General features: G+C 54.4%; 1 protein-coding gene across 1 annotated transcript; it reads right to left on the bottom strand.

Moving 5' to 3' along the window:
* Positions 1-455: 455 nt before the first annotated feature.
* GFRA2 (GDNF family receptor alpha 2) lies at positions 456-27,038 on the bottom strand. The gene is made up of 9 exons (XM_030510177.1): positions 26,569-27,038; positions 21,403-21,717; positions 18,124-18,207; positions 14,002-14,350; positions 5,477-5,586; positions 5,254-5,394; positions 4,995-5,170; positions 4,089-4,142; positions 456-3,874 (listed from the first exon to the last, which is right to left on the bottom strand). Exons 1-9 carry the CDS (start codon positions 26,606-26,608, stop codon positions 3,746-3,748), a joined length of 1,398 nt encoding a protein of 465 aa, XP_030366037.1. The 5' UTR covers positions 26,609-27,038; the 3' UTR covers positions 456-3,745.

Raw genomic sequence — 27,038 nt, 5'->3', positions numbered from 1 at the left:
CTGGAATTGTTCCTATTTAACAAAAGGGACCAGGTTCCTACATCCTCCTTTTTCCTTTTCTCTCCCTGCTGGAACAGCACCAAATGAACTTCTGGGCTTGAGGATCAAGAGGTCTCTAAACTCAAGCCAGACACCCCATGTGCATCCATATCCCTGACCTGCAGCTCCGCTCATTGCCACGTGGCCAGCAAGAGATTATTTTTATGTCTTTGACATTAAACACAGCACAATGTGGGGGGGAAGCACCATTGCTTGAAGTGAAGCAGCTTGGGAAAGTTAATGAGGCAAAAATGTTTGCTCACAGGAAACCTGGAAGTGTCAGGACTGCCCCAAGGTGATAACTTGCTTAATGAAGGATTAAGAAGAGGAAAAGAGGAGGGCAACAACTTCCCGACCATGCCAGGGTGTTTGTTAAAGCCGAAAGTAGAATACCAAATTAATTAGAGGGCAAAGGAGCAATTCCACCTATTTTTAATCACTTCTCACATTGGAAAAGTCTTTCCATGCCACTGTCCTTTGGACCAAAATCCAAGTGGTCCCATGTTCTTTACAGCCCTTGAGGAGGTGCAAGTCCTGGAGCTGCTGCACCCCACACTGGGACATCGGGAAGTCACCCCAAGTCCATTAAGCTTCTCAGGGCCATACCCATGGGTGGAATTTGAGGCTGGTTTCTGTTCCTCTGGTCATGCTGATGTTGCAGTGAACCAAAAACCACCAAAGCATCCCTGCTGTGGCCAGCACACAGGGCCCAGTCGGCATGCACAAGGGCTGGAGCAGTTTGGAGCAGGACTGTCCATGCTGCGGATGCAATGCTGCCCAAAGAACCTGCACAAGCTCTCCCAACATCCCTCTGGCACATGGCATCTCTCTAAATCCAGATAAGATGAGGCTTGGCTTCAGCTGAGAGGGACTGGAGACCCCCAAACCCACACAGCTCCATTCGTGCCGCTCCTTGGAAGGGATTGTTCCCAAAACACCACCATGCAAATGAAATCCTCATGTACGTCACGTAGGCTCTGCCAGCAGGAGAGCCAGTGGTTTAGCACACTGCATTAGCTCCGCTGCATACTCCACAATGATTTCCCACCACCTACTTCCACCACTTCACAGGCAGAGAGTGTCTTGTCCCCTTGCCCTCCTTCCAGGAAAGGCTTTGTGTTTAGAGAGAAAGACTTAGCAAGGCTTTGAGATGATAACTCACCAGGATTTTGCATCTCAGACACGGTGTTCCCAGCCTCAGGGTCAGCACTTCTGCCTTGAAGAGCTTTGCTTCCTGCAGCTCGAGGTATGAGGCACCTGGAGGAAGGCAACTTCCTAATGCCTTCATCCTAAATAGATGAATATTCAGCAGCTCCAGCAGAGTCTCTGTACCTAGGACCCAGCTGGGGGGTTCAGCTGGGATCTAGGGTGCTCCAGGCACTCAGCTCCCCATCCCTGCTGCAACCAGCAGTGTCAGGCACAGCCATGAGTGCTGGAGGAAGGCACAACACTTCCAAAACACCCGCAAGAGCAAGAAGGCAACTCCTAACACAAGCTCGCCCAAAGCTCTTTGCTTTCTGCTGATGCTGGAAGACCTAAGGAGCTCCAGGGAGTGGAGTGCACACCTGTGAATGGGGTGCAGGCACCCAGCAGGCAGCAGATGTGGCGTCAGCTACTGGATGGAGATGTTTCTCCATAATCTTCCCTAGCAAAGCTGGTAATATCCCATCAGAAAAGCCTCGAGTGTTTCTAGCCTTCCCAGGGAAGAAGAAAATCAAACCACCACCAGGAACAACTGTATTTTACAACCCTTTCCTAAAGAAACATGATCCCGGTGCTCAGGGGCTCCATGCACCTCTGCTAAAACTTGAAACCCTTGGCTGAAGGATGGTTAGGAGCACCCAGGTCAGTGATTTCAGCTCACTCCACATATAAAGGACCCCTAAAGTTGGCTGGAAAGCCTCTCGAACACCACCCTCCATGCCTGCACGTTTCTGTCGGTGCCAAACCACTCAGCACATGGAGCTCGCTATTCCAGAGCTGTCATTTTCCTGGCTGTTAGAGGGAACGTGGGAAAGAGCAGCCTTGGTTTGCAACGCGGCTCCTGCGAGAGACGTGACATGTTTATTTTCCCTGTGCCAACTTCCACATCAACCAAGGTTTCTTTTTTCCGTGCTGCAAAAGGGAATGTTCATCCATCCTTCTCCCATCCACCAGCACCCAGCTGGGGCCTTCAGCCCCGATTTCAGCATCCCCAGCTCCCCAAAACCCCCTGGCATCCCCTTTTCCATAAGCAGAACTGGATGGGGGTTAACATTTCTGTTCCCTCCCATGAGCAATAAGTGGAAGAACAATCAAAATTGAGAAACTTGGTGATTTGTCTGACCTAAATCCCAATGTCTCGGTTTGGTTTCAAGCACTTGTCAGGTTGCATGGGGAAGAAAAAGACATGAAGGAAAAGGGATGGTATTTTCAAAACCAAAGTTATTGCACATAAAAAACCAAGCCTGCCACACGGGAACGTGGCAGCTCCTTTGAAACGTTGCTTGTTTGTTTGTCTCCTGGAGCAAAACAGGCAGGGAATTGTTTGCAGCATTGCAAAATATTCAGGTTGACCCAAATCCCTGTGTTTCAGAGCCTGAAGGGCCCCTTTTCCCCCTCCAGGCTTGGGCTGCTGGGCCGGACACACATGGATGCTGGATGGAGCTCGGTGCTGCTTCTGTCCTGGGTTGGTTGTTCTTGGTTTATTGGAATTGTTTTTGTTTTGTTTTGTTTTTTTTCCATTATAGACATCATTAAAAAAAATAAATTTTACAATAATACATTTTTTAAAGTTGTTGCTGTCATTTGAGCAATTTTCTTTTAAAAAGAAAGGAGAAAAGGAAATGTAAAAAGCCACACTGTAGATGAATATGGTTATGTATATACATACATATATGTAGGTATAGGTGAAGGGTATATACATACACTATATATGTATATAGAAAAGAAAGAAAAGGGAGAGGAACATCTAGAGGTTTCCAGCCACGGATGGGTTGGGTCCCATCCCAAACTAGATTTGACCAGATGGAGATTAATAAAAAAGGGAAAAGTAATAAAGGACAGTCTCCCCCTCGAAGTGACAGATTGAAACGTCAGGACAAGCTCACACCGTTTGAACAGTAGTTTCTTTTCTCTTCCACTTGAAAACCCTTATTGACCACAGGAAAGGGAAAAAAAACAGCAAAATCCCAATAACAATGTCAAGAGCTTGAGCAAGTCCCCTTGGAAGATGTGGAAAAGTCTCCCAATGGCACATCCATCCTGTAGGATGCTCTGATGTGGGAACTTCACCATCCCTGCAGCCACCCTTGTGTACCCAGGCTGATGGGTGCTGTAAATAACCTTTGCCAGTGCTCTGCTCGACACTTATTTTCCCTCCCCAGTGCTGCTCATAGCCCTGGATCCCCTGTGGCAGGGCACATAGAGGGGTTTCACCATGAGCTGCTGTAGAAAAGAAACCCAACGCACCATAAAAGACCCCCCCAAAAAAGGGAAAAATGAAAATAGGAAGAAAACCACCAAAGTTCCCCAACACGGTGAGGATCCTCCTGGCACCCGGGGTCAGCATCACCGGCGCTTGGGAGCGTTCCCGTCTCCACATGAGGCAAATCCTCCCCTTCCCATCGCCGCAGCAGGAACCAAGGTGAGGGCCAGCGTGCCGGGGCACGCTTGAGCGCGCTGGTGCGAGCGTCCCCATCCCGCCGGCCGCTGCCATCCTCGCCCTCTATAACACCAGCAGCAGCAGAAGGATGGGCACGATGGGCAGGATCCGGCCTGCCCGGTGTCGGCTGCCGCCTGCCTTCTGGTCCACAAAGGTCTTCTGGTCTGGCATGATATCCGTGGTGAGCTGGGTCTGCGGGCAAGGGGAGAGCAAGGTTTCATCAAGGCTTTTTTATGGGGAAAAGCATCCAACCTTTGAAAAAGCCTATTGTCACTCTCCAGGCAGTGAAGCCAGCGGTCTTTGGCATGACATCCCCTCTGCATGTCCTTCCCAAGCCATTACCAGTGGGAAACATCTCCCAACCCTAGGATCCCCCCTCCCCGCACTCCCCCTGCCCCAAACATACCTCTGAGTAGCACAGGCTCTGCTCTTTGGACTTATTTAGCTTCAGTCCGTGCTCCTGGGGAGGAGAAAGGCTGAAGGTGAGTGTGTGCACATGGGGCTGCTCCTGCCCAGGGTCACACCCTGAGGTTTGGGGTCCCCATATTCCAAGGATGTGGGGCAATGCCTGCAGCTCTGCTCATGGGGAAACCATGGCTTGAAGCACATAGTTGGTGTTGCAGCATGAAGAGCTTTGAGAAAGGTGAGAAGAAAGGGGCTCATCTCTGCTCCCTGCAGTTCAGGGGCTTTGCTGGTCTCCTGCCTGAAGCAGTAGAGTGCAAACAACGTGAGGCTGCAACCACTCACCCAGATTCACCTCAACCCCAGTGCTCTCCACTGGGGACCCTGCCTACACCCTGTGACACCCACCAGCCCCAGTCCTCATCCTGCCTCTCCCCAGCAGCACCCTCCCACCCAAGGAGCAAAGCCTGGATCCACAAGGCCAGTGTAATGCAAGAAAATATGGATTTTATCTTTTTTTCTTTTTTTTCCAAATCCATGGGGGATTCAAGCTTGTTTCACCCCCAGTGAGCCAGAGTAGGAGAGTTCGGGCTCGGGGCAGCTACTCCAGCTCACCTTGCCCTGGGCATAGTGCTGTGCCAGGCAGGGGATGGTGCCGCAAGCAAGGAACAAGGATGGATCCCTCCCTTCCCCACACCAGACCCCCAGGCAGTGCACAGACCCCTGATTACTGGGGATGGCCACATCCTGCTAGGCAACTGGGTACCACCAGAGTATCCAGACCAGGATGCAGGCACTGAGCAGGACTTATTGCTGTCCATGGGCTGCAGCCAATCTCCTGGCTGATGGACCTACCAAGGGTCCAGACCAGTGCTCCCAGTTTGCAGCAGCAACCAGGCTCAGGTCCTACCTGGACAGAGGTGCAGGTGGTGATGATGCTTGTGTCATACATAGTGTTGCTGTCATTGATGTCATCTGGCAACGCAGGGCTCTTCTCCGTCTTCGGTGGCAGGGTGATGGGGGGCAAGGGATTCTTGGGGGAGAGGTTCACATCAGTGCCGTTGCCAAAGGCTTGAATGGCATTTCCTAGGGGACAGGAGGTGTTTATGGGAGGCTGCACCCCAACAGGGATGGGGCAGGGTGAGGAGGGGGACAGGGAAGTGCCTTACGGAGACATGGGTTTTCCGTGAAGTCTCGCAGGAACTTCTCACACTCTTCCTCCATGTTGCCGCTGCCTTTGCAGGAGCACCAGGGTGAGATGGTGATGCTGGTGGTGCTGGCATCAACGTAGTTGGGCGTCATGTCAAAGCCTGCTCCCGGGCAAGGAGAAAGAAGAGGGATGAGGGCTGTGGTGGGAGACACCCTTCACTATCCCAACCCCGCGGCACTCACCGATGAGCCCTGCATAGGAGCCCAGGCAAGCCTGGTAGTTGTCCCCAGGGCAGCTCGTGAGGGTCTGGAAGGAGGCTTGGCAGTTGGTGTGGAAATCAGCCAAACGGGACCTGGGTGCAAAGAGCAAGAGGGACAGGGATGGGATTTCACCACCACTCCTGGCATGGAACAACGGAACAGCAAGGAGCAACAGTCAAGGCCAGGTTACCGCATCCCTGGCAGTGTTCAAGGCCAGGTTGAACGGGGCTTGGAGCAACCTCCTCCAGTGGAAGGTGTCCCTGCCTGTGGCAGAGGTTGAAGCTGGATGAGCTTTAGGATCCCTTCCAACACAAACCAGTCTGTCATTCTATGATCTAAGTCTATTGAAGGACAACTAACTCACCCCACCACCCCTGCCAGAACACACCAGAAACTTCACAGCCTCATCTGGCCACCCTGCTCCCAGTGACTGTAAAATTTCACCACTTGTTTTTATCTTCCCTCTGACATGTTAAAGCTCAGAGTGCAACTAAAACACCTGAGGTTGGGGGTTACATTTCCCTTTCTTCTTTGGAAGCTGAGAAGGGGAAAAATCAAAAGGCAGGCTTGCAGAAACCCTGGCTGAGATGCTCCTGCTCTCAGAAGGAGCAGAGATAGGAGAACCAGCAGGACCAGGAGGGATAAAAAAGGGACAAGAGATGCTGATTTCCACTCATAACTTCGTCACTGTTCAGCATAATGCACAGCAAAAGTGTAAGGAGGGATGGGAGCACAGTTGTTTCCAGGTGCAGCAGCAACTGGGCTCTGCTGACACAAACCCACGCTTCCCCTGTGGAAGCCCTGAGGATTTATCTTGGGGTGAATCAAATCACTGTAGCAGAAGGATAAAGAAATGGGAAGGATATCCAAGAGGACGGACAGATGGACCAGGTGGGCAGATGGACAGGCTGCAGATTCCCAAACTGACTCAGTCATTGAATGACTAGACATGAGGCTGAATTGTGCCCCACGCTGGATCTCAACCACAGGCAGGAATCGCTGCAAAGCAGCCAAACTGCTGACATTGGAGATGAGACCTTGATTTCACAACAGAAAATCTCCTCAGCTCTTTTTTCGCACATTTCATGCAGAAAGCAGGAGGCATACATTATTTTCCTCAGCTTCCTTTTCCTTCCTTCTTAATTAAATGTCATCTTTGTCCAACCAGTGATCAAATCATCCAACGGTACCTGCCTAAAGCCATAAGAACTGATGAAAATAAGGGGTAGAAATTGTGTGTGGGTTTGGGTTGGTTTTTTTTTTAACAGGAATGATTTGTTTTCAGAAGGTTTAGATCAAATTAAGTGGAGGAAGAAAAGCAGCAGTGATTAAATGAGGGAGAAGGAACCTGCAGTGCTACCTTCCAGCCAGCCAGCACTTCCCATCACGCCACATCTTGAGCTTGCTAAGGGAGTGAGAGGCTGAAATGCAGCCAGAGAGGAGCAGAGATGCTGGTGCTGAGCCCACAGCCCAAAGCCCACTGCAGCTTCATGGAATGAAAGGGAAAGGACATAAGAAGGAATAAAGCACAGCTGCTTGGGGCTGGATGCTCCATGCAGGAATGCAGTGGTTTTCTGGAGACTCCCACTGTTTCCAGCCATCCATGACTGGGGTTTTTCCATGGAGTTTCATACCCACTGATGCAACCACCTCTTGTGGAGCAGCAGCTGAACCTGTCCTGGGGGCTCATGGTCCTTTGGGGACCCCAGCATCACCCCAGAACAAGCTCCCTGGGCCGCTGGGGAGTGACAAGAGCCACCCGTGCCCTTGGTACCTTCTTTCTGCTGCTGAGCACACAGGTCACGCTCTGTTCTTGCCTGCCAGCTGCATGAACTGGGTGATGTTCCCACTTACACCAGCTGCCTGACCCACTTACAGCCTCCTGCCAGGCTGCACAATTCCAGGGCAAGGTCAACCTCTTCATCTGGGTTATTCCGAGGCAGGACTCCAGGGCACCGCCATGCTCTTCTACACCTTGGATGCTAATAAATAGCAACACAACTGACATGGCCCCAGGGAGAGATGCAACCAGGGCATGCGTGGGGTGGCTGCAGCATGATATGGGGAAGGTGGGAGCAGAAGCAAGAGGCTGGGGTGGATGTTGCAGAGCAGAACTCTGCTCCTTCCACACCATCTCCGTTGCAGGAAGGTATTTGGCTTCCCTTCTCCTCCTCCTCCCCTTAGCAGGAGATAAGTAAAGTTTCCGACAGCATTTCCCCTCTCCCCAAATGAGAGGCGAAGGCACATCAACTCTCTTAAAGAACTGGGGCGAGTTCATCACTGAGTGCCATGGAAATTTGTCATGCTGCTCTCCGAGGCCCCGCTCCTGGCTTGGAGCATCCTCTAAGGCAAATGTTATTCTTTTCATAATACATGACAAGCCAGCTGGTAATCTTTCCAGAATGTCCAAGCCAGATGTCACTCTTTCCATTGTATACAGTGAGTTAGCAGTTGCTGGCTGAGACTAACTGCCAGGAATAAACTTACTGGAGCTGGCCCATAGCTTCTGAGATTGCTGCTTTTAAGTGCCCAGGCAAAATAAAAGGACAAAGAGCCAAGTCCAGCTTAGCAGAAACAGGAGGAACTGGTGCCAAATTGCTGGCTGGCATCTCGAGGCAGCAGGTGGGTCTGGCCAGGCTCTGCCTTGCGAAGACCTGGGGTTCGAATTGCTGGGATGGGGATGGAGGATGCTGGCACAGGGAGCTGCAGGGCAAAGCCTCAGCCAGCACGTTATTGTCCTGGAAGGCCTCCAAGGAGGGAGAGAAGAAAAAAAAAGAGTGAAAAAACAGATTAACAAAAAATAATTCTATATATACCATGCATATCACATCCCAGACCCGCTCCAAGTGTGGAATTTGAAGATTAGGAGTTTCCAAACTGTTTCTCTTCGATGCGTTGAGAAAACTCCTTTGATTTCTGGGTGAAAAGACCAGGATGATACTAAAGGTGAACAACCCCGGAGGTTCAGGAGCTTTAATGCCTCTCTTTCTCCCTGTCCAGCTCCAGACACCTCCCAGTGACCTGTGTCTATCCCCACACCCCCAGTACAGCTATCCCCCATGTACGGGACTTTGTGCATCCCATCAGCTCTCGGCTGCAAACTCATCTCTTCGCCTTGTTATCATGCAGGAATTGAGGAGCAGCTTGCCAGCACCAGCAAGACACCCTCGCTCTGACATTAAAAGGTACCTACACAGCAGAGGGATTTTGATTGGGGCTTTTCTTTTTCTTTGCAATCTTTTAAGCAGAGAAAGAAAAAATCCCCAGCACAGATGCAAGGTGCCTAATTGGGTGCTAACTGTTCCCATCACCACACGCCTCGGAGAAGTCCAAGCCTGGCTCTGGTAATAACTCACTACCCATCAAAGCAGCATCCGGCTCGTGAATATTTCATGCAGAAAACGTCCAAGATGTGGAGATTACTCAAGAGGTGTTTTTTTCACAGGCAATTTACAGGGACCAAGGAAAAATGGCTTTAAGAGCCACGAGCATCAGGATGGGAAGCGCACTTCTCCCCCCCGCAGAGCCCTGCATGTTCAAGAAGCTGTGACAACATGGAAAAACTCAGCAAAACATGAGAAACCCACAGGCACCCTCCCAACACCCACGTGTCCTGCTGGAGATGAATGCCTTCAAAGCCAGGAGATGCTGAGATAAAACAAACCAGCCTCAAACACCAACAACAGCGGCCCAGGTAATTCAAAGAGCCCTTGGGACAGGGATCAGCGAAAGGAATTCGAGGGAGGCTGGAGCTAACTCCACTTTTCTGAGTGACCCTTTCCCAGAGCTAGGAAACAGCTTACAGTGGGGGAGAAAGAAAAAAGATCAATGGAAATACTTGTTTTATCCAGGAAAAGTTACCTCTGGAGACTGGAGTCACTGCCTCTGACATAAGCCAAGAGGGTTTGTTCCTGCTTTTAGTGAAAACCATCTTTCTGCTGTAGCACATCACTGCAGGAGGGGCACTGATCCCCCATCCCAAAGCCCCCCAGCGAGATGGGGACAGCAGGAAAGAGGCAACACCAGAATGAACCAGAGAGAAGCAAAGGAGAAATTCCCAAATGAGAGTAAAGGCAGCAAGAGGAAGAGGGAAACCGAGGACAAGCAGACGAGAACCCAACTGCCGAGATCGGCGTCGTTAATTAAAAGTTCAGTTCTCCATATGTATTTTTAGGACATCACATTTTGATTCATCACAGATAAGAGCAGTTGAAAGATGGGTTTTTCCCCTCCTCACGCCTGTGCTCCAACCCCATCATTACCCAGTAAGAGAATAGAAGGATTAAACACATGCATCATTTGATTTTAATTGAAGGACTGTTCTATTTCATTGAACTGCTAACTAAGCTGAACAGGAGATGGTGTTTACATAAGCAAACCCTGAGTCAGTATAGACTTGCTGTCACATTAAGTCAATACTTATGAAAGTTCTCTATTTAATTATTCAGTATGAATTGACTTATGACTGTGTTAAGAGCAGGTTAGCCTTGAGCTCATGGAGCGAGACATCCCTTTGAGCTGCCTTCCCTCATCAGTACCCATGGGATCCCAGGGCAAAGATCCCCAGGGTGCTGTCCCACTCGCTGCATCCCTCTGTTTTCCCCATACAGGGAAGGCAAGCCACCCATTTCCTAATTTAAGGTTAGATTTGGAGGCTTCCCCCATTATTGCACCCCGAGGACCCATCAGCCATGGCTGGTCCCACTCCAGACTCAAGCATTGGTCCTCCCAACAGCAGCCAGAGCCACAGTTAAATCCAGGAGCATTTTTTCCTCCTCCTTCTCTTTCCCAGACAGTGGAGCTGCGCTTCCGAGCCACTCTCATTACACGGTGTAATGAGAAAGTCGAGCTGCCGCTCTGCTGTTCATCAAGGAATCATCCATTATAGATGGCACTTTGTCTGGGCTAAACAAAGGGTGTGAAGACTAGGACATGGGTTTGAAAACATGAAAGGGTTTTGTTCCCATGATTGGTGTTTAATCAATACCCAGCAGCCTGGATCAGTTCCTTCCTTCACACACCCCCTGCGCCCAGCCTCCCTCGGGGTCCTGGGGTGAGGAATACACTGAAAATAGCAAGAAAACTCAGGCAAATGAAACAGCCTGGTTTGTGTCAGGAGGCACCTTAAAGCTCCTCCAGCTCCAACCCCTGCCACGGGCAGGGACACCTTCCACTAGAGCAGGTTGCTCCAAGCCCCTGTGTCCAACCTGGCCTTGAACACTGCCAGGGATGGGGCAGCCACAGCTTCTCTGGGCACCCTGTGCCAGCGCCTCAGCACCCTCACAGGGAAGAGCTTCTGCCTCAGAGCTCATCCCAATCTCCCCTCTGGCAGGTTAAAGCCATCACCTTGCTTTCGGCGTCTGAGGAGCTACAGCCAGCAGAGGCTGGGAAATTCTTCAGCACCAGCATCACTGAAGCATATAAGACCAGATTATTTGTGTTCCTGACTTGCTGATGCAAGATGAAAAATACAGCAAACTGCAGCTGCTGAAATCAGCTCTTTTCTCCCCTTCCCTTTCCTCATCGCTGAGGTTAGTATTTTGCAAAGGGGTTTTATATTCTGGGAGCTCAAACCTGTCCGTTGCAATCAGCCACAAAGCTCAAGGAGTGCATCAGGCTATTCTATTGTGCCAGGAGAAGTTTCCTGGTAAAAAGAGCTTCCCAAATTGCAGTGATCTGGGCTTGATTGCTCCTGCTCTCGCGGCCGGGAGCCAGGCAAAGGGGCTTGGGCATCGCACTGGGGATATTAAGCAGTTTCACAGGTCACAGCCAGACATTTGAATTGCTTTTCTGGAACAAAGACCAGGATTTCAGCCCCAGGTATCCCAGGTCCGGCACCCCACTCCTGGGAAGGGAAGGCACAGATTGTGCGCCTGCCCTCACCACCAGCAGAGCCCATGTAGGGATGCACAGGGGCTCCAGGGCCACATCCAGGCCCCTTTGCAGCCTCATGTCAAATGGAGGGGCTGCACAGCACCTTCTTCCAAGCCATGGGGACCTCCAAGTCACCCAGACCCTGCTCCATGCCAAGATGCTGGCTAAAATACCCTGGTCAAAAACATTATAATACCTAAAGGGGCCAACAAGGAAGCTGGAGAGGGGCTTTTGACAAGATCACATAGGGACAGGACAAGGGGAATGGCTTTAACCTGCCAGAGGGGAGATTGGGATGAGCTCTGAGGCAGAAGCTCTTCCCTGTGAGGGTGCTGAGGCGCTGGCACAGGGTGCCCAGAGAAGCTGTGGCTGCCCCATCCCTGGCAGTGTTCAAGGCCAGGTTGGACACAGGGGCTTGGAGCAACCTGCTCTAGTGGAAGGTGTCCCTGCCCGTGGCAGGGGTTGGAGCTGGAGGAGCTTTAAGGTCCTTTCCATCACAAACCAGTGTGTGACTGTGATTCTTTCAGAAGGAAGCAATGCGACCGCAGGGTGGGTTGTGTCCTGCAGAAGCAGCAGCCCCCACACCCAGCTCAGCACCAACTGCAGCAAGACGGCAGCTAGAAACCTCCCTGCAAAGCCCCATCCCGGTGGAGGGCTTTGCTGCTCATTAGGCCCTCAGCCAGGAGGTTTAATTACTCTGGCAGCTCGTGCGGGAGCAGCATCTCATCTGTCACCGCGGGGTTTCAGAGCTCGTGGATCTGCTCCGAGTTCAGTGCCCTTGTCAGTCCCGTGCACAGCTAAGGACAAGCACCACTCCATGACGCTGATAAGACCAGGCATAGATAGGGAATCCCATGGCAGACCCCAGCCTTGCCTTGCCCCCAGGCTTGGGATGGTGGGGCACGGAGGGGTTTCATGCCAGGTTGCTCCTGGGTGGAGGCTGGTGGGTGCAGATGCCGTGGGAAGGAGGACAAAGCCTGCACGCTCTATTTATACACATCCCAGCACCTGGTGATGATCTCGGCAGAAGCTGCCTGCCAAAGCTTTGTTATTTATAAACACAGAGGCCTTGGAGAGGCAGGAGGGAAAGGAGAGGAGAGGAGAGGAGAGGAGAGGAGTGGCTCCCCAGCACCACAGCCCTCCACATCCAGCCCAGAGCCACCCTGCCAAGGGGACACCCAATGCCCAAACCCACCCTGCCCACCATGGGTGCAAACCTCACCAGGCTGCTGTGCTCAGCACAAGCTGGTCCCTGAGGCTGGACCAGCAGCATCTGGGGGTCCTGGAGTGATGCACCAAAATTGCAGCCCCAAGCACTGAGCCCACAGCAGGGACCTCTGCATTGATACTGAATGAGACCCCCTTGCACCAAAGGGGTGTTTTATAGAGCAAGAGTCCCCCCAGCCAGAGCTAACTCTCCCCATCCAGGCAACATCCACGCTGCTGCTGGAAAAACACATTCCCAACTTAGAGCAAAGCAGCTGCCTCGTGATTCCCTCTTAGCTGCTTCACCTCTTTCTAGGAGAATTTAATTTCATGCAGGAACAGGCTTATAATTAATCCTCCGCAGCTCCACGGCCTCTCTGGTCCCCCCCAACACGCTGCTAATGCAGGTTATTCCCTCCACAACCACATGCATCCTCAGCTTCACCGTCTGAGCAAGCATCAGGTTTCTGATGGAGAAGTGCTGCCATTCATTTGGTTCCATCTCGGCGTAGCCCTGGTATCTTTTATTCATAGATGTTGGCTTTTTGAATATTACTTTTTGATAAAAAGCCACATTCCCACATTTCAAACACAGAGGAAGACCTGAAGCTGTGTTATTTATTTATTTCGCCACCAGGCTCTGGGAAACTCCATCACCTTGATGGCAAAAAGATCCTCCTCCACACAGGAAATGTTCTTTATGAGGCTGAGCCAGCCCCTGGAGGGTGACAGGAGAGTTTTTTGCTGTATGAATAATGAGTTTCATAACGGAACAAAAACCTGATCTCCCAACTTTGCTCTGCCATGGGAGAAACAGCGGATTTCACCAGCCATGGAGTTCCACTGGGGATGCTGAAAGCACATCAAGGGACTTTGCCCCTTGCAGGGCACGGGTGCCCTCACTGCTGCAGTGCCTTTTGCACATTCAGCCCTTCCAGAGCTTGGGTAGATGAAGTATCCGGTGGGGAACAGAGCCAGCACAATCGCCACGCTCCATCCCTGCTCCATCCCTCTGGTTCTGCCCCACTGCAGCCTCCCCAAGCACAGGGAAAGGCAGAGCAGTGGTTCTGCACTGGGGAGTTTTGGAGCAGATCAGAGCTCAGGGTGAGGTGGGGAGCTCAGCTGGCAGCCCGATGCTTGCAAACCACACGCAGCCCTGCCCAAACCCATGGGTTCACTCCAGAGCAAGGGGGACCGACCTCGAGGCCACGTCTCAGCCCACAAACCACTCTGTAAGCAGCCAAAACCCATTAACTGCCCTATTTTATACACAGAATAGAGCTGTTACTGGAGGAGACCCAGCCAGCAAGTGCCACACAGCATTGGGAAGCAACAGGATCACACGATGAGAGCAATGCAAAGCCACAGCCCCACACAAATCCCCCCAACACTGAGAATGGTGGGAGGAGCTCACACGGATCCCTTACCGGCAGAGGTGATCCGTGCGGCACGTGCTGCGCAGATCCAGGCAGTTGGGCTTCTCCTTGTCCTCGTAGGAGCAGGAGGGGACGATGGTTTGGCGCCGGCGCTCAGCACACGCCTGGTCCTTGCAGGAGCAGAAGAGCAGGCGATAGGTGTACTCGCTGGGCACGCGATCGAAGAACTGCCGCAGCGCCTTGTGGCACTTCCTGCGGCTGCAGTGCTCACTGGCCGAGATCTCCCTGCTGCACGTGGAGATGTAGCCTGAGCGCAGGCGCTTGCAGTTGTCGTTCAGGTTGCAGGCTTTGGCCGCATCAAGGCAGTGGTTGCTTTTGGAGTTGGCGGCAGGGTCCATTCCTGCCCAGAGAGCAAGAGGGAGAAGGGGTGAGTTGTCACTAAGTTGGTTAATGCACACCTATTGCAGCGGTGGGACCTGGACAGAGTCTCTAGTGCATCATTCATGCCATGAACTCACAATATCTTTTTTCCTTGACAATTATTCAAAGAATAATGATTAATTATTCAGCCTGCTCCAAAACAGCACAATCCACTGAGCTGCACAGGGCCACCTCGGCCCCAAATCCTATCCTGGGGCACCAAAACTTGGGTCACCCCCAGCCATTCCCTCCCTGGGCTGCCACTGGAGGCAGGAACCAGCCAGAACCCACATCCATCCCAGGAATCCATCGGCAAGCGGATAGGGACAGGGTGGATGAAACCAAACTGCCAGCTGGGAACGAACGTTGAATTGTCTCTTTTTCTGTCAAAATGATGGATCACGCCCAGCAGCCCAAGTGCTGTTTTAGCAGCCACCTTGTTCCTCTCTTCCTCCCCAGCCACGTCCTTGGATTCCTCCCTCATCTCCCAGTTTCCACTGCCAAAACCAGCACTGAGGAGGGGTTTTCCAACAGCCCTATTTGTAGGGCCTTGGTAATTAGCAAATGGCAAGCAGCTGCCTGGGTGAGCATTGAGCATCATCATCAGCCTCTGCCCCCCTTTGCCTCCCCCAGCTGCCTATGAGGGCTTCCCTGCAAGTGAGCAGTGGTTTGAGGTGTCTTTTGCAGCACAGGACCCTATCTTGTCTCATTTTCCCATGGTCTTACCCAGCTTGGGGTGAGCCACCAGGCTGGGAGCCATCAGCACGGTGCTGCCTTCATGAAGGTGTCCCGATTAAAGGGTGAAGCTGGAAGCCCCCTGATGCCATCCTCTGCAAAACCAGCTCACATGCCACTGGAGGATGTTTGCAGTTTCTAGGGGATCAGTGCCCCCAGTCCCAACCCACACCATGACAACTGTGGGGTCCCCATGTCCCCTTCACTCAAGGCCAGCAACCCCCAGATGGGCTGTGATGCCAGGAGCCCCCAGAGCCAAAGGGTAAAGCTCTATGGAGAGAGCCCTTGAAATGCCAAACGTGTTATCCCAGTGAGGAACAAGCCTGCGGAGATCTACTGGGGATGGGCAAGGTCGAGAAGACATATGTAAAGTGGATTCTTCTTATGATGTATGATTTATAAGCAGATCTGCCTTGAAAAATAGTGCAAGAGGCAAGAACGTCACCGGAGCTAAGAGAGATGTTTGAGCTGATGGATGGTCAGAGCGTGAACCGGTGCTGGGGGGAATCCTCCTCCTGCAAACAGGCCATAAACCCTATTAGGAATAAAACCATGGGGGGGGGGAAAGGTGAAGATAAATCCTTTGGGGCTCCACGGCATCCCTGTGCAGCCAAGCCCCGAAGAAGAGATGGAGCAGAGATTGCCATTTTGCAACCTGGGTCCTTCCAGCCAAGGGCTGAGGATGGAGACAGCTTATAACACCGATGTCAGAGCAGCAGAAGGGGAGAAAGATGCTTGAAGAGCTTAGGTGACACATGGCCCTCTTGTCTCCTTGCCCACGCCAGCCCCTGGTTTCGGGGGGGATGCACTGAGCCCTCTCTGTTCCCTCCCAGCTCCGAGCCCTGCAGACAACAGCACGAGCGCGGGATCTGTGCAAAGTGCTGGCTTATTGTCTAATCCTCGGGAGCATCGCTGCTGCCCTGCCTGGAACCTGCAGGGACCTGGATGCATGTTAATAGAGCTGATGTTTAAAGTGCAGGGTTTCAGGGGAGCTCATTAATAAAGCACAAGCATGAAAATTTCATGAGGCGAGAAGGAACCGCGGAATGAGGGACCGGGGAGGGGATTGTGTTGGGAGACTTGGTGCCACCAGCAGCCCCTCCGCAGGCGCTGCCTCACCTCTCCACAGGGCAGGGTCCAGGGCAGAGGAGGAGGGTGATGGGGAAGGCAGCACTGTGCAGCATGGGCTGAAGCTGGGCGTCTGGAACCCACTCTCCTCTCGGGTGCTGCTGCTCCAGGTTGGTGCCCACATGGGCAGCGTAGGGCTGGTTTCCCACCCAGAGCCTCTTCCTGCTTCCCTGCAGGCTGTGGTTTTCCAAGGGCAGGCTCCAGCACCATTTGGCACTGCAGAGCATCCTCACTGCCTGCCCAGGATGCTCTGCTCCATGGGGGGGCCCAGGAGCAATGTGCATCACCCTCCTCCTCACTTCCACAGCCCCTTCTCTCTGGAGAGGTGAAGTAATCCCTCCACTATCCCCAGCAGCAATCAGCAGCCTGTACTCAGCCCTGTTATCCAGAGACAACACAAACAGCTCTTTCGCTTTCATCACTCGGGCTCCAGGTCAGGGCTGGGGGTGCTGGGGGGCAAATCACTTCTCCAGCCCAGTGTGAGGGGGACAGGGAAGGGGTGGAAGAAGCATTGAGGCCACCACGACGGTCACAGCTCATCTCCAGAGTATAACAACAGCCCATTCCCCCCACCCCTCAGCCCCAGAATTGCCAGACAGGCTTCCTTCTCCTCACACTTTGCTTTTGTGAATACATCAACCCCTGAGCGTTTAATCCCCCACTCCAGACACTTTGCTTTTCATACTTCCCAGCAGCTAAAATATTTCCTTGATGCTAATGTAATCCCAAAAGGCGGGTGGGAGACGGGAGGGGGTGGCAGCGTCATCCCGAACCGGTGCTGAGCTCCTGGGAGGGAGCCTGGCAAATTCCCTTCAGAAGTTAAATCCGATGGGTGACAGGATGCAGCATCAGAGCCCTCCTCTGAGGTGCCCCCAAGCACAGCCTGGGGGGGGAGACAGCATAGCTGTGGGGACCGCAAAGTGCCACCACCCTCTGCCATGTGCACCCCATGAGGTCTGGGGATACAGGGACCCCTGAATCCCTTCTGTGGTGGGCAGGGTGGAGGAAAGGATTAAGAAGAGAAAGAGCAAGGAGAAGCCAAGGCATTGCTGACCTAATTTGAAAAGGGGAGGGGGGGAGCAGCAGCAGGAGGGTTGTCATGGAAATAGATGGGGAAAAATTGTTCCTGAGGATGGTGGCAGATTTTGGGTCCCCCAGAAGAGGACGTGGAGGCAGAGAGATGCAAGATGCTCTGAAGGGCTCAGCATCCTTCTCCCAGCAGCATCCCATAGCTTGGCTTGAGGCTGGGGAGGGACAACAAAGAGAGTCCCCTCCTTTGCTTCCCCACATATGGGGTGTCCTGCTGGTCCCAAACCTTCCAGAAGACAAATCGCTTTAGACCAAGGGATGGATGGGCAGCAGAAGGGTCTGGTCCCCCTCCTCTGCCTAATGCCGTGACACTAGAGGGAACACAGCAAGACAAAGGAGGGAATTAGGGGCTCTCCTGCCCACCGCAGCTATTGTATATAAGCCCATGAAATCGTCAATCACAGCCTGGGGTGAAATGGGAAGCTCAAGGAGCCATCATTGCCAGGCAGGGGCTCAAACAAGCCCCCACCTCACTGGGGCTCACCTGCTCCCAGCAATGTCTCATCCCACTGGGAAGATCTGAAACAGGGAGGATCTGTCCCAAAGTGCATCAAACCCCAACAGCATCCAGCTCCCCTGAAGCACAGCCGGCTGCGGGGAGCCGTGTCTTACCCCTGACTGACGCTCAAGGCATCAAGTGTGGGGTGATAGGAGAAAGGACTGGCAGGAAAGTGGCCAGAGGAGCTAGAGGAGCAGAGGAGCAAGCACGGGGGAAGGAGGTGCAGTTTTTCCTAGCCAGGGAGCTCGGTGGAAGGTCTGCATTCCCAGGCAGGGGAAGGCAAAGCATGTTGCTTTTATTACCTGAGAAAATTGAAGCAAGTCTGAATATATCAGAGAGACGAGAGGTGACCGGCTCGTAGGGGGAAGCTTCATAGAACTCTTCTCCTGGTGTGGAAGGGGAGAAAAGAAAGGGGGAGAAGAAGCAAGTTAAACCCCACAGTGAATGACCTCAGCCAGCACCGAGCCTATGGCTGGGGGTGGGCACCCCCCCAGCGAGGCAATGTGGGACTTGAGAAGGGAAAACCAGAAAGCATTTAAAGCACAGTGTAGTAGGAAGAGGTCGTTTTGGACCAGCTCAGCTGAATTCTTGCTGGCCGGGAGGCTGTGGCCGGCCTGTGCTGCTGCCTGCAGCTGCTAACATCTGGTCCTGCCACAGCCCTGCTCCTTCTGCACATCAGGTTTGGCAGCTGCTGAGCTCAAACTGAGCTCAGGACCTGAGAGAATTCAGATCTGAAAGGTCACCATTGTGTGACCATGTCCACAGAGCACGGGCTAGCTCCAAGTGGAGGTTTCAGGGTCTAGATAGGGGATACAGACCTGACCAGAGAACTTCATCACTTGAGCACTGGAGCATCCCCACCACTGATCCACCCGCACCGCACTCCAGGGTCTCATCCATCACAATCCTCACTTTCCAGAGGGAACCTGAGTATAGTCCATCTGTCCCCAGGCTGGGAGCAAGCCTCTCTCTCTCCCACCTTGGGTTGCAGTGCAAACCCCCTCTGCTTTTCTGTATCTCCAGAAAAAGCTGATTTCAGGAGGGCCAGTCACGGCTCTCAGGAGAGGAAACGCGCTCCTCAAAACCCAGCAGCCACAGGAATAATATATATATAGAAAATAATCAATGGCTGGACTTTGAAAGCCCCAGTCAGAGGTGACCAGTCCGGAGCATCGATCCCCCTGTGCCTGGCAGCCCTTTTGTCATGGTCTCTGCCTGCATCCCTGCCCTCACTGCCAGTGGGCCTGGACCACTCCAGGCCATGGTGCTCCCAAGTTATTATGAGCCCAAGGCAGCAGCAGCCTTTATCCCATGTAATTAAAGAGCCACTTGAAATCCAGCGCTGGAAAACAAGCTCATTGAGAGGCAGGCAGCAATGTGGGAATCTTGCTCCAAGCCCAGCACCTCCTCAGCACCATCCCTTGGATACATGGGAGGGCAGAACTGGCCAGGGAGAGCCGGTGGGATGCCAGGTTGCGCTGTATCCATCAGCTGTGGGGTTTCAGCCTTTGTACCACACTCAGGGTGATGCTACATGAGCCAAGGGCAGCTCTGATGCTGCTCATCACAGGGCAGGAGCCCTGCTCCAGGCAGCCTGCACAACTTCAGGCCAAAACCCTTCTCCTCACTGGGTTTCCTAATGCTTGGATGACAAATAGCACCTTTATTAAAGTGCATTTAGGAAACACTGGAACCTCCCGCTATATTGCTTTGCCAATGCAATAAATAATTAAATACCAGCTGAATCCTGCTGCTTGCTGGGGAAATTACCGTGCATTAAAAGGGCAGTGGACTTTTCCTGAGCTCGCTGAGATGCAATTAACCTCTAGGAGTGAGGCTGGAGTGGAAGCAGTCCTCCTTAATGGCAGGGACAGGTTAGCTCCCATGGCCAAAGGGCTGGGTGGGAGCATCTTCACTAAAAGGCAGAAGATTAGAGTCTGCCTTGGGCTCCTTATTGCTTTTACACTCACTGGTTCATGCACATTACAGCTAACAGCTGCTGCATCTCCCCAAAGCTTCCACCTCTCCTTATGACTTAGTATAATCACTTCTCTTCCCACCTCCTCCCCCAGGTGCAGCTCCTGGAGCACCCATCAAACGCTTAAGCATCCTTCATTCATGCTTGCAAAACCCTGGGAACTTGCTGAATGAAGGCTGCTGATGAGGGGTAGGAAACAATGAAGCGACAATTCCTGCTCGGGGCTGGGTTTCAGCTTGTGCTGACCCCTCCTTGCTGCCACCACCATAACCCTCCCAGCACCACCATCACCTCCTCTGGCTTCAGTCCCAGCCTGGGAGGGAGGCCAGAGACCTGCCCCCACCACAGGAACGTGGCTGCAGAGGATGGAGGCTCATCCCTGGGCTCTACCGAACGAACCCCTTTGCTGGAGCTGCTAGAGGAGGTGGCTGTCAGCAGGGGAATGAAACTGCGGAGGAAAAGGCATTTCTACAAGCCCAAATCGCTGGTGGAAGCGGGGCCAAGCTGCCGGCACGTGGCTGAGGGTCCATCTGCTCACAAGGTGCCACCAGCCAGGCGGGGACGTGCCCCTGTGAGGACAGTGCTGCAGCTCGGGTTTTGCACAAGCTGAGGCTAAATTTGAGACCTTCTACATGCAGAGCCAGTCGTAAGCCCATTAAAGGGATCTATACTGTTAGAGTCCTGCTAGCCCCGCTCATCTCCAGTCTGGGGGCAGCCGGGCGCTGGCAGAGCTGTGCAGGGGTGGCAGGAGGGGTAGAGCCCACGGGACAGCAAAGCAAACCCCAGCAGCACTGACAGCAGCCCCAGCTGAGCCCCGCACAGATGATTCATTCCTCTGAGCCCAACTCTGCAGCCCTGGACCAGCAGCATGGGGTGATGCCCCTGCAGAGAGGCAGATAATCCTGTCTGCAATGAACAGAGCAGCCCCAGGTCAGCAAAACCTAATGTCTATTACTTGCACTGCTCCAGCTTCTGATTTACTCCTTCATCAGGCTGCAATGACAATAGGCTCTGGTGCACCAACTCTCCGCAAGATGAGATCTGGTCAAGCCCTCCCTGCTACTCCTCAGTCCATAAACCCCACTAGAGCAAGGGCTAACAGGGGGCCTGAGGAGGCAGCGACAACCTCAGCACTCTGAGAGACCACCACAGCTGATACTGAAGTGCAAAGCCATGCCCCAGATGTGCTTCACCCCATGGGCACATCTCCTTTGGGGCAGGCAGAAGGGATGGAGCCTGGAGAAGATCCAGCTTACAGGTGCCTGGATGCCCAGGGAACATGCTCTGACATGACAGAGATCAGTTCTTGATCAGATCTATGATTCTATGATTCTATGATTCTATGATTCTATGATTCTATGATTCTATGATTCTTGCTACAACACATCCCCACCCTCTTTCTCCCTTGCCCTGTGCCCATGTAGGGCAAACCATCAGCCTGGCATCCGTCGGCATCCTATGACAAAGAGGAGAACCATCTGCCTTGCCTGGGGTGCCCATAGAGGCAGTGAGGTGCCCTTGGAGCTTCCCAGCCTCAAGGTGTGGGTCACCTCTCCTCCTCAGCCTCCGCCCCACTGCAACCCCACCGAGCCGTGCACCTTACCTTCAGTCAGCCCGAGGTGTATACTCCAGTAGATCTGAAGGCACTGAAGCTCCTTCTTCATGCCTCTCTTGCAGCGGCAGTCGTAGAGGGGGCTCTCCTGCAGCACCTCCAGGGCTGCCTGGCATTCCTTGTTGGCCAGCATGGTGTTCCTGTCGCGGCCGGCCAGGCACTGCCGCAGCGTGCGGTACCGGGAGCTGCAGCTCGGCTCTGCCGCACACAGCTCGTTGGCCCGGACACAGTCCACGGGCACCCGCCAGCCATGGGGGTCCTGCCCCGGCGGGGACGGGGGAGCCGCCAGTGACTGGAGGAGCTCATCTGGGCGAGGGGCAGCAGGGGGAGAAATGAGGGCAGAGAGACGTGAGGGTGCATGACCAGAGTGGGGTGAATCCCTGCATCCCCTCCCGGGGCACACGCATCAGCCTCTTGCCCAGCCCCCAACTGGTCCCCAGCATTCAGAAACCCCCCCAGAATCAGAGAATCATGGACTGGTTTGGGTTGAAGGGACCTTAAAGCTCCTCCAGCTCCAACCCTCTGCCACGGGCAGGGACACCTTCCTCTATAGCAGGTTGCTCCAAGCCCCACCAACCTGGCCTTGAACACTTCAAGCCACCTGCAGGGTGTTCTAGGGCGAGAGAACATCCTTCCATCATGACTAAACCAAGCCTGGATGTGGCCCCAGCCCAACCCCACTGGGCAAAATTCAGCTGGTGGCCTGAAGAAGCAAGTGGATATCACAGGGCAGGGGTGACATACCCCAGAGTGTGGGGTGGGAAGGTGGAGGGTTAACCCAGCACCTCACGTCCAGGGCTCTGCTGCTTATTAAAACCAAAGTAAACAAACAGAGCCTGTTCGCAGCCCTGGTGCTCGGTGACACAGACTCCCATGCACGACCTCTCAAGAGCCAAGGGGAGCACAGAGCCCAGCTAAACGCTGCGCACGATGCACCTTGGTTCTCATTTGGCAGCTCATGTTCCCAAGGCTGCTGCGGGATTTGTGGGGCATCTGACTCACGGGTTTGAGCTTCAGGCTTGACAGAGCTGGAGCTCGGTACAAACTCTTCCCCCCCGAGGATGTGCCTCTGTGCCAGCTGCCCTTTGGGGTGGCAACCACCCAGCTCGCCCAGCTCCTGCCTGTGTGCCCCCTTCCCACCCCGTGCTCCCATTCCTCTCGTTCTCATTTTCTTTTGCTTTTTGGGAGAGATTCTTGCCAAGTCAACCCCACGGACCCATCCATCACAGGTGCATAGGGAAGGGAGACACATCCCCCCGCTGCTTGCACCAGCCAAGTGATGGGGATGCGGAGGGCAGGACCCCCTGAGCCAGCTTGCAACTGCAGGCAGGGAAAGCTCTGAAGCAGGCAAAGTTGGGGACAACAGGACCTGGAGGGTGTCCTCCTTTGTCCCATGGGGTGATGCAGAGGGAAACCCCACTTCACGCAATGATTCCCTCCATCGCTGCCCCTGTGCCAAGGGGAGCAGCTTCCCAACCCTGTTGCTGCCACATGCAAGGCACCACCTGGGCACAGCAAACCTCAACCTCCAGGTCCAGCCCCTTCCCAACCCGTGCCCGGGTATGGCAGGAGGACAGTGACACCTACAGGCATGTGACAAAGGCCACCCGTGTCTCCCCCACCCCGCCAGGACATGCAGGCAGCTCCCATGCTGGGTGGGCTCCCAGATCCAGCAGCAATTCCCAAACGCAGGCAGCTGCGAGCAGGGCTTGTCCCCTGCCACCACTCTGTGGGGGGACACCAGGAGCAAGCGGGCACAGGAACCTCTGCCCCCGTCTCTGAGTCAGGAAGAGGAGCGGGGTTGCTCGCATCTCTGTGGGAGGGATGGGGCCATGTGGAGGTGAAGGAGCAGGTCAGGCAGCAGCCCCGGGTGGGAACACCTCCACTGCCTGCAGTCAGGCCAAGGAACATCCTCCTGGTCTTCAGCCGATGCTCCCAAACAAACACCGTTGGGTTCAGAGAGGTCTGGAGGATGTCCGGGTACCAGAAGGTGCAGATCCTCTAGACCCACATTAGATCCAATTTTGGGTGGCAGATACCCCTTGGGATGGCCATCCTTGGCCTTTCAGGATTATATTCCACATGGGAGGCAGGCAGGATCCGTAAGCGGTGGAGACACACTCCTGATGCATGGCCTGGACTGGCAGAGGACAAACAGGCATCCCCAGATGCTCCTCAGGGCAGAAATGTCAGCTCTTCTCCATGAGATGGATGATGCTTTGGTGCTTTGGGTAGAAAGGGGCCGGCTCTGCACCTTGACATGCCTGGAAACCCCAGTCCAAGGCATCCAGCTGCTCCTGCTGTAGCCGGTGGACGCAGGGCATCCAGAGCCATCCCACAGCTCCACTGTGCGCCATTCCACTGCTGCCCTCACCCAGCTCAGCTGCAGATCCACCCAGTGCTAGCCCTAAGCCCTTTGCCCTGAGCAATCCCAGGTCTCAGCTCCAATTCGATCTTGTGCAGACGATGCCATGAAGCTTCTTCCCAAAAAACCATCCGAAGCCTCTCTGCTGGCTCCACAGGCTTCCCAAGCAGGGAACAGAGCTGCTGCCAGGCAGGCAGGGAAGGGAGACAGGTTTTCCCTGATGCAGAAGGTGCTGGACCACACAGAGCATCCTTGCAAGGGGCTCCAGCACAGGGACAGGCACTTGCTTATGCCAGGATGAGGATCCCAAGAGCAAATCCAGCCACTGGGATGAAAACATGGTGATGAGCTGGCCCCAGCTTCCCAGCTTTTGCCACCTTGCTTCCATGGCCTCTCAGACAGCAGGGTGCTACACGTCCCCTCAGCAGCCCCGGGAGGGTGTCTGCAGCATCCCACATCACATCCAAGCTGGGAATGCCAGTGTAGAACAATCCCACCAGAGCAGGAAAGGCAGGAGCAGCCCTTTCCTGTGGTTCACAACCCGCACAGGACACCTCGGTGCCCTCAGATCCAGCAGCACACCCAGCTTTGGCTGCTGGGTGGGTGATTTTTCCAAGGACCCTCCTCTGGGAAGCTGGGTAAAGCTCTGCAGACCCCCCCCCCCGAGGCACAAGGTGGGAGTTTGGATGGAGGGGGAGGCTGGGGGGGCTCCCTACCCAAAAGAAATCACCTCCTGGATACACACTAACCTCACACCAATAAAACATCTGCAGAGCATTTAAACCTCATCCTCAGCAGCCTCTGGGGTGTGGGAGCACAGTGAGGATCTGCAGGCAGATGCACAGGCGATGGCCCGCGTCCCTCCCGCTCCCACGGCTCCCCCAGCACCGTCAGGCTGTGCTGCCTCTTTCCTAGCTGGAATACGTGTTTCCTCCTACTGGTCCTGCCAGAGCCCTTTGGACACGGGCAGCTTTGGAGGGAAATATTTATCCTCACAACTGACTCAAACCTCAGGCTCCTCGGGAGCGGGCAGCCTCCAGCCCTGCCACGGGGGCAGCGAGCCCTCCATCCCTTTCTCCCAACCAGTTTCTCCCAAGCAAAGGGCTTTTTTGGCTCAGCAGAAAGAAGAGCCCAGATGTGAAGAGCTGAGTTGCCTCTGCTCTCGCGGCTCCATTGGGGGCTGCTTTGGAAAGCAGCAGGATGAAGCACCCTTGTCACACCATCCCTAATGCTCCATCTGGGGGTACGGCTCCCCTGCAATCACTGCTCAGGGTGTTGCAGCCCCCCTGCACCCATGAAAGCTTTGGGGTACCCAGGAAAGGGGGCAGAGGGTCTTGCATTCATGAACAACCCCCCCCACAAGGGTGGATGGAGCACAGTTTGGATGCCTTTAGTGGGGCATCCTGGAGGTCCCTGTCCTCCTGTAACTTGCCCATGAGCAGCGCATTGGACATGTACAGACAGACAGTGGCCCCCAGCTGTGCTGGAGAGCCCCCTCCTCTCCCTGCTCAGACATCTCCCCACTTGTGCCCCTCAACCTACCCCCAGAGTATTCCTCCATGCTCCCTCTGCCTCAGAAAGCATTGTTTGTGACCCCTGCTCCAATACTCTCTGGCACATTCTGCCGCTGGCAGGTCATGGCAAAGGGCACCCCCAAATCAGAGCTTTACACCCCACCCCACATAAAGGCACGTGAAGCACCAGCCCCCTCCTCACCTCCCAATTGTGCTGGGGAGCAGGGCAGAGGAAGAGCTGATCACCCCCATTTCACCCGGGGAGCAGGGATGCAGAGCCCCCCGCACACAGTGGTCCCTCTGCCTGCATCCCAGCCCCACACCACAGGATGCTCTGGGTGGAGGCCTGCTCTCCTGGCCTTCAAGCCTCTCCAGCCTCTCTTCTCCCCATCCTCAGAGCGGGGTGACCCTGCTCCATCCCAGGCAAGCTCAGCAGAGTTATTCGTGGCGCTGGCTGCTGCAGCGTGCTGGGGCTCACCGATACGCAGCCACTCGTGGCAAGGCAGTGGGCAAGGCAAGATGTCATCCAGGGCATGACCGAGGCACGGTCCTGTGTGCATCCAGCCTTGCTGGAGTCAAAAAGGGGCCTTTTCACCCCAGATCCAACAAAATCTCTGGCTTTTCCCTCTTTTGGGCTGCACCTTCCCTGCCTCCGGAGGAGGCTGCCCTAGAAATAACTGAGCTTTCTTCGTGGCAGAGACAAAGCTCCTGAATAACTCGCCCATGACCTAAAGCAACACGCAAGACCCGCAGCAGAGGGGACAGCAATTCCCCACGCACACATACACATGCAATTAGCTCAACTTTCTGAACCGATTCTCCATGCCGAGTTTCCAGGCAGGAAAGTGTGGATCTGGGGGGGGACGCGGCAGCCACGGCAGCAGCGGCTGAAGGGCGCTGGGAGACACGAAAGTGGGGACACACATAGGGGTGAATATCCGAAATGCAAATCCACGCTGGAGAAGGAGAGAAGGAATCAAAGACGGGCAGGGCTTTGCCACGATCGGGGCCAAAAGAGGGGGTGTCCCTGTTGGGGTTGTGTTGTGTCCCCCCCACACTCTTTAAATCTGATAGACAATAGGAAAATAAAGTTGCCCCTAGTTAAAATCTTCGTGTCTCCTTGTCCCTCTCCCGATGCTTCTCCCATCCCGGAGGAGAGCCCGGCCCCTCTCCAGTCCCCACAGCCTCCCACCCATGCGGGGGGGGACACCCCACCTCTGCCCCCACAACCTGACCAGGCGACATAGCCCCGCGGGAACCCCCGGCGGGGCCACTCACCTATGAAGAGGACGATGCAAACGGCGTTTGCCAAGATCATGTTAGTAAATCCCCGCGTTTCTGCACGTGCGCCAAAAAAGGGGAATAAAAAAAGAAAAAAAAAAGAAAAAAGGAAGGGAACGGGAAAAAAAAAAAAAGAGAATAATTCCCAAGGAGCCCAGGTAGATCCCAGATCCGGAGGAGGGTGGGCTGGAAAAGAGAAGGGGGGTGCGCTCCGCCCGGCGCGGAGCCGATCCTCAGCCGCGGAGCCGGGTACCGCGGCTCCCCGTCGCCCGCATCCCCGCCGCCCGCATCCCCGCTGCCCGCATCCCCGCAGGGCTCCGCTCCGCGCTCCGCGGGCTCCCGGCGGCTTGTGCCGGGGCGGGGGACGGGGGGAAGGCGAGGGGCGGCTGCTGCTCGTCCCCTCCCCGCCCCTGTCCTTCCCCCCCCTTCCCCTTCCCGTTCCCCAGCTCCTCTCCGCCCCTCCGCCG

This window comes from Strigops habroptila, chromosome 21, assembly GCF_004027225.2.
Source record: "Strigops habroptila isolate Jane chromosome 21, bStrHab1.2.pri, whole genome shotgun sequence".
Lineage (NCBI taxonomy): Eukaryota > Metazoa > Chordata > Aves > Psittaciformes > Psittacidae > Strigops > Strigops habroptila.
Note: the sequence above shows the minus strand (reverse complement) of the source record. Positions and strands in the feature narration are given on the sequence as shown.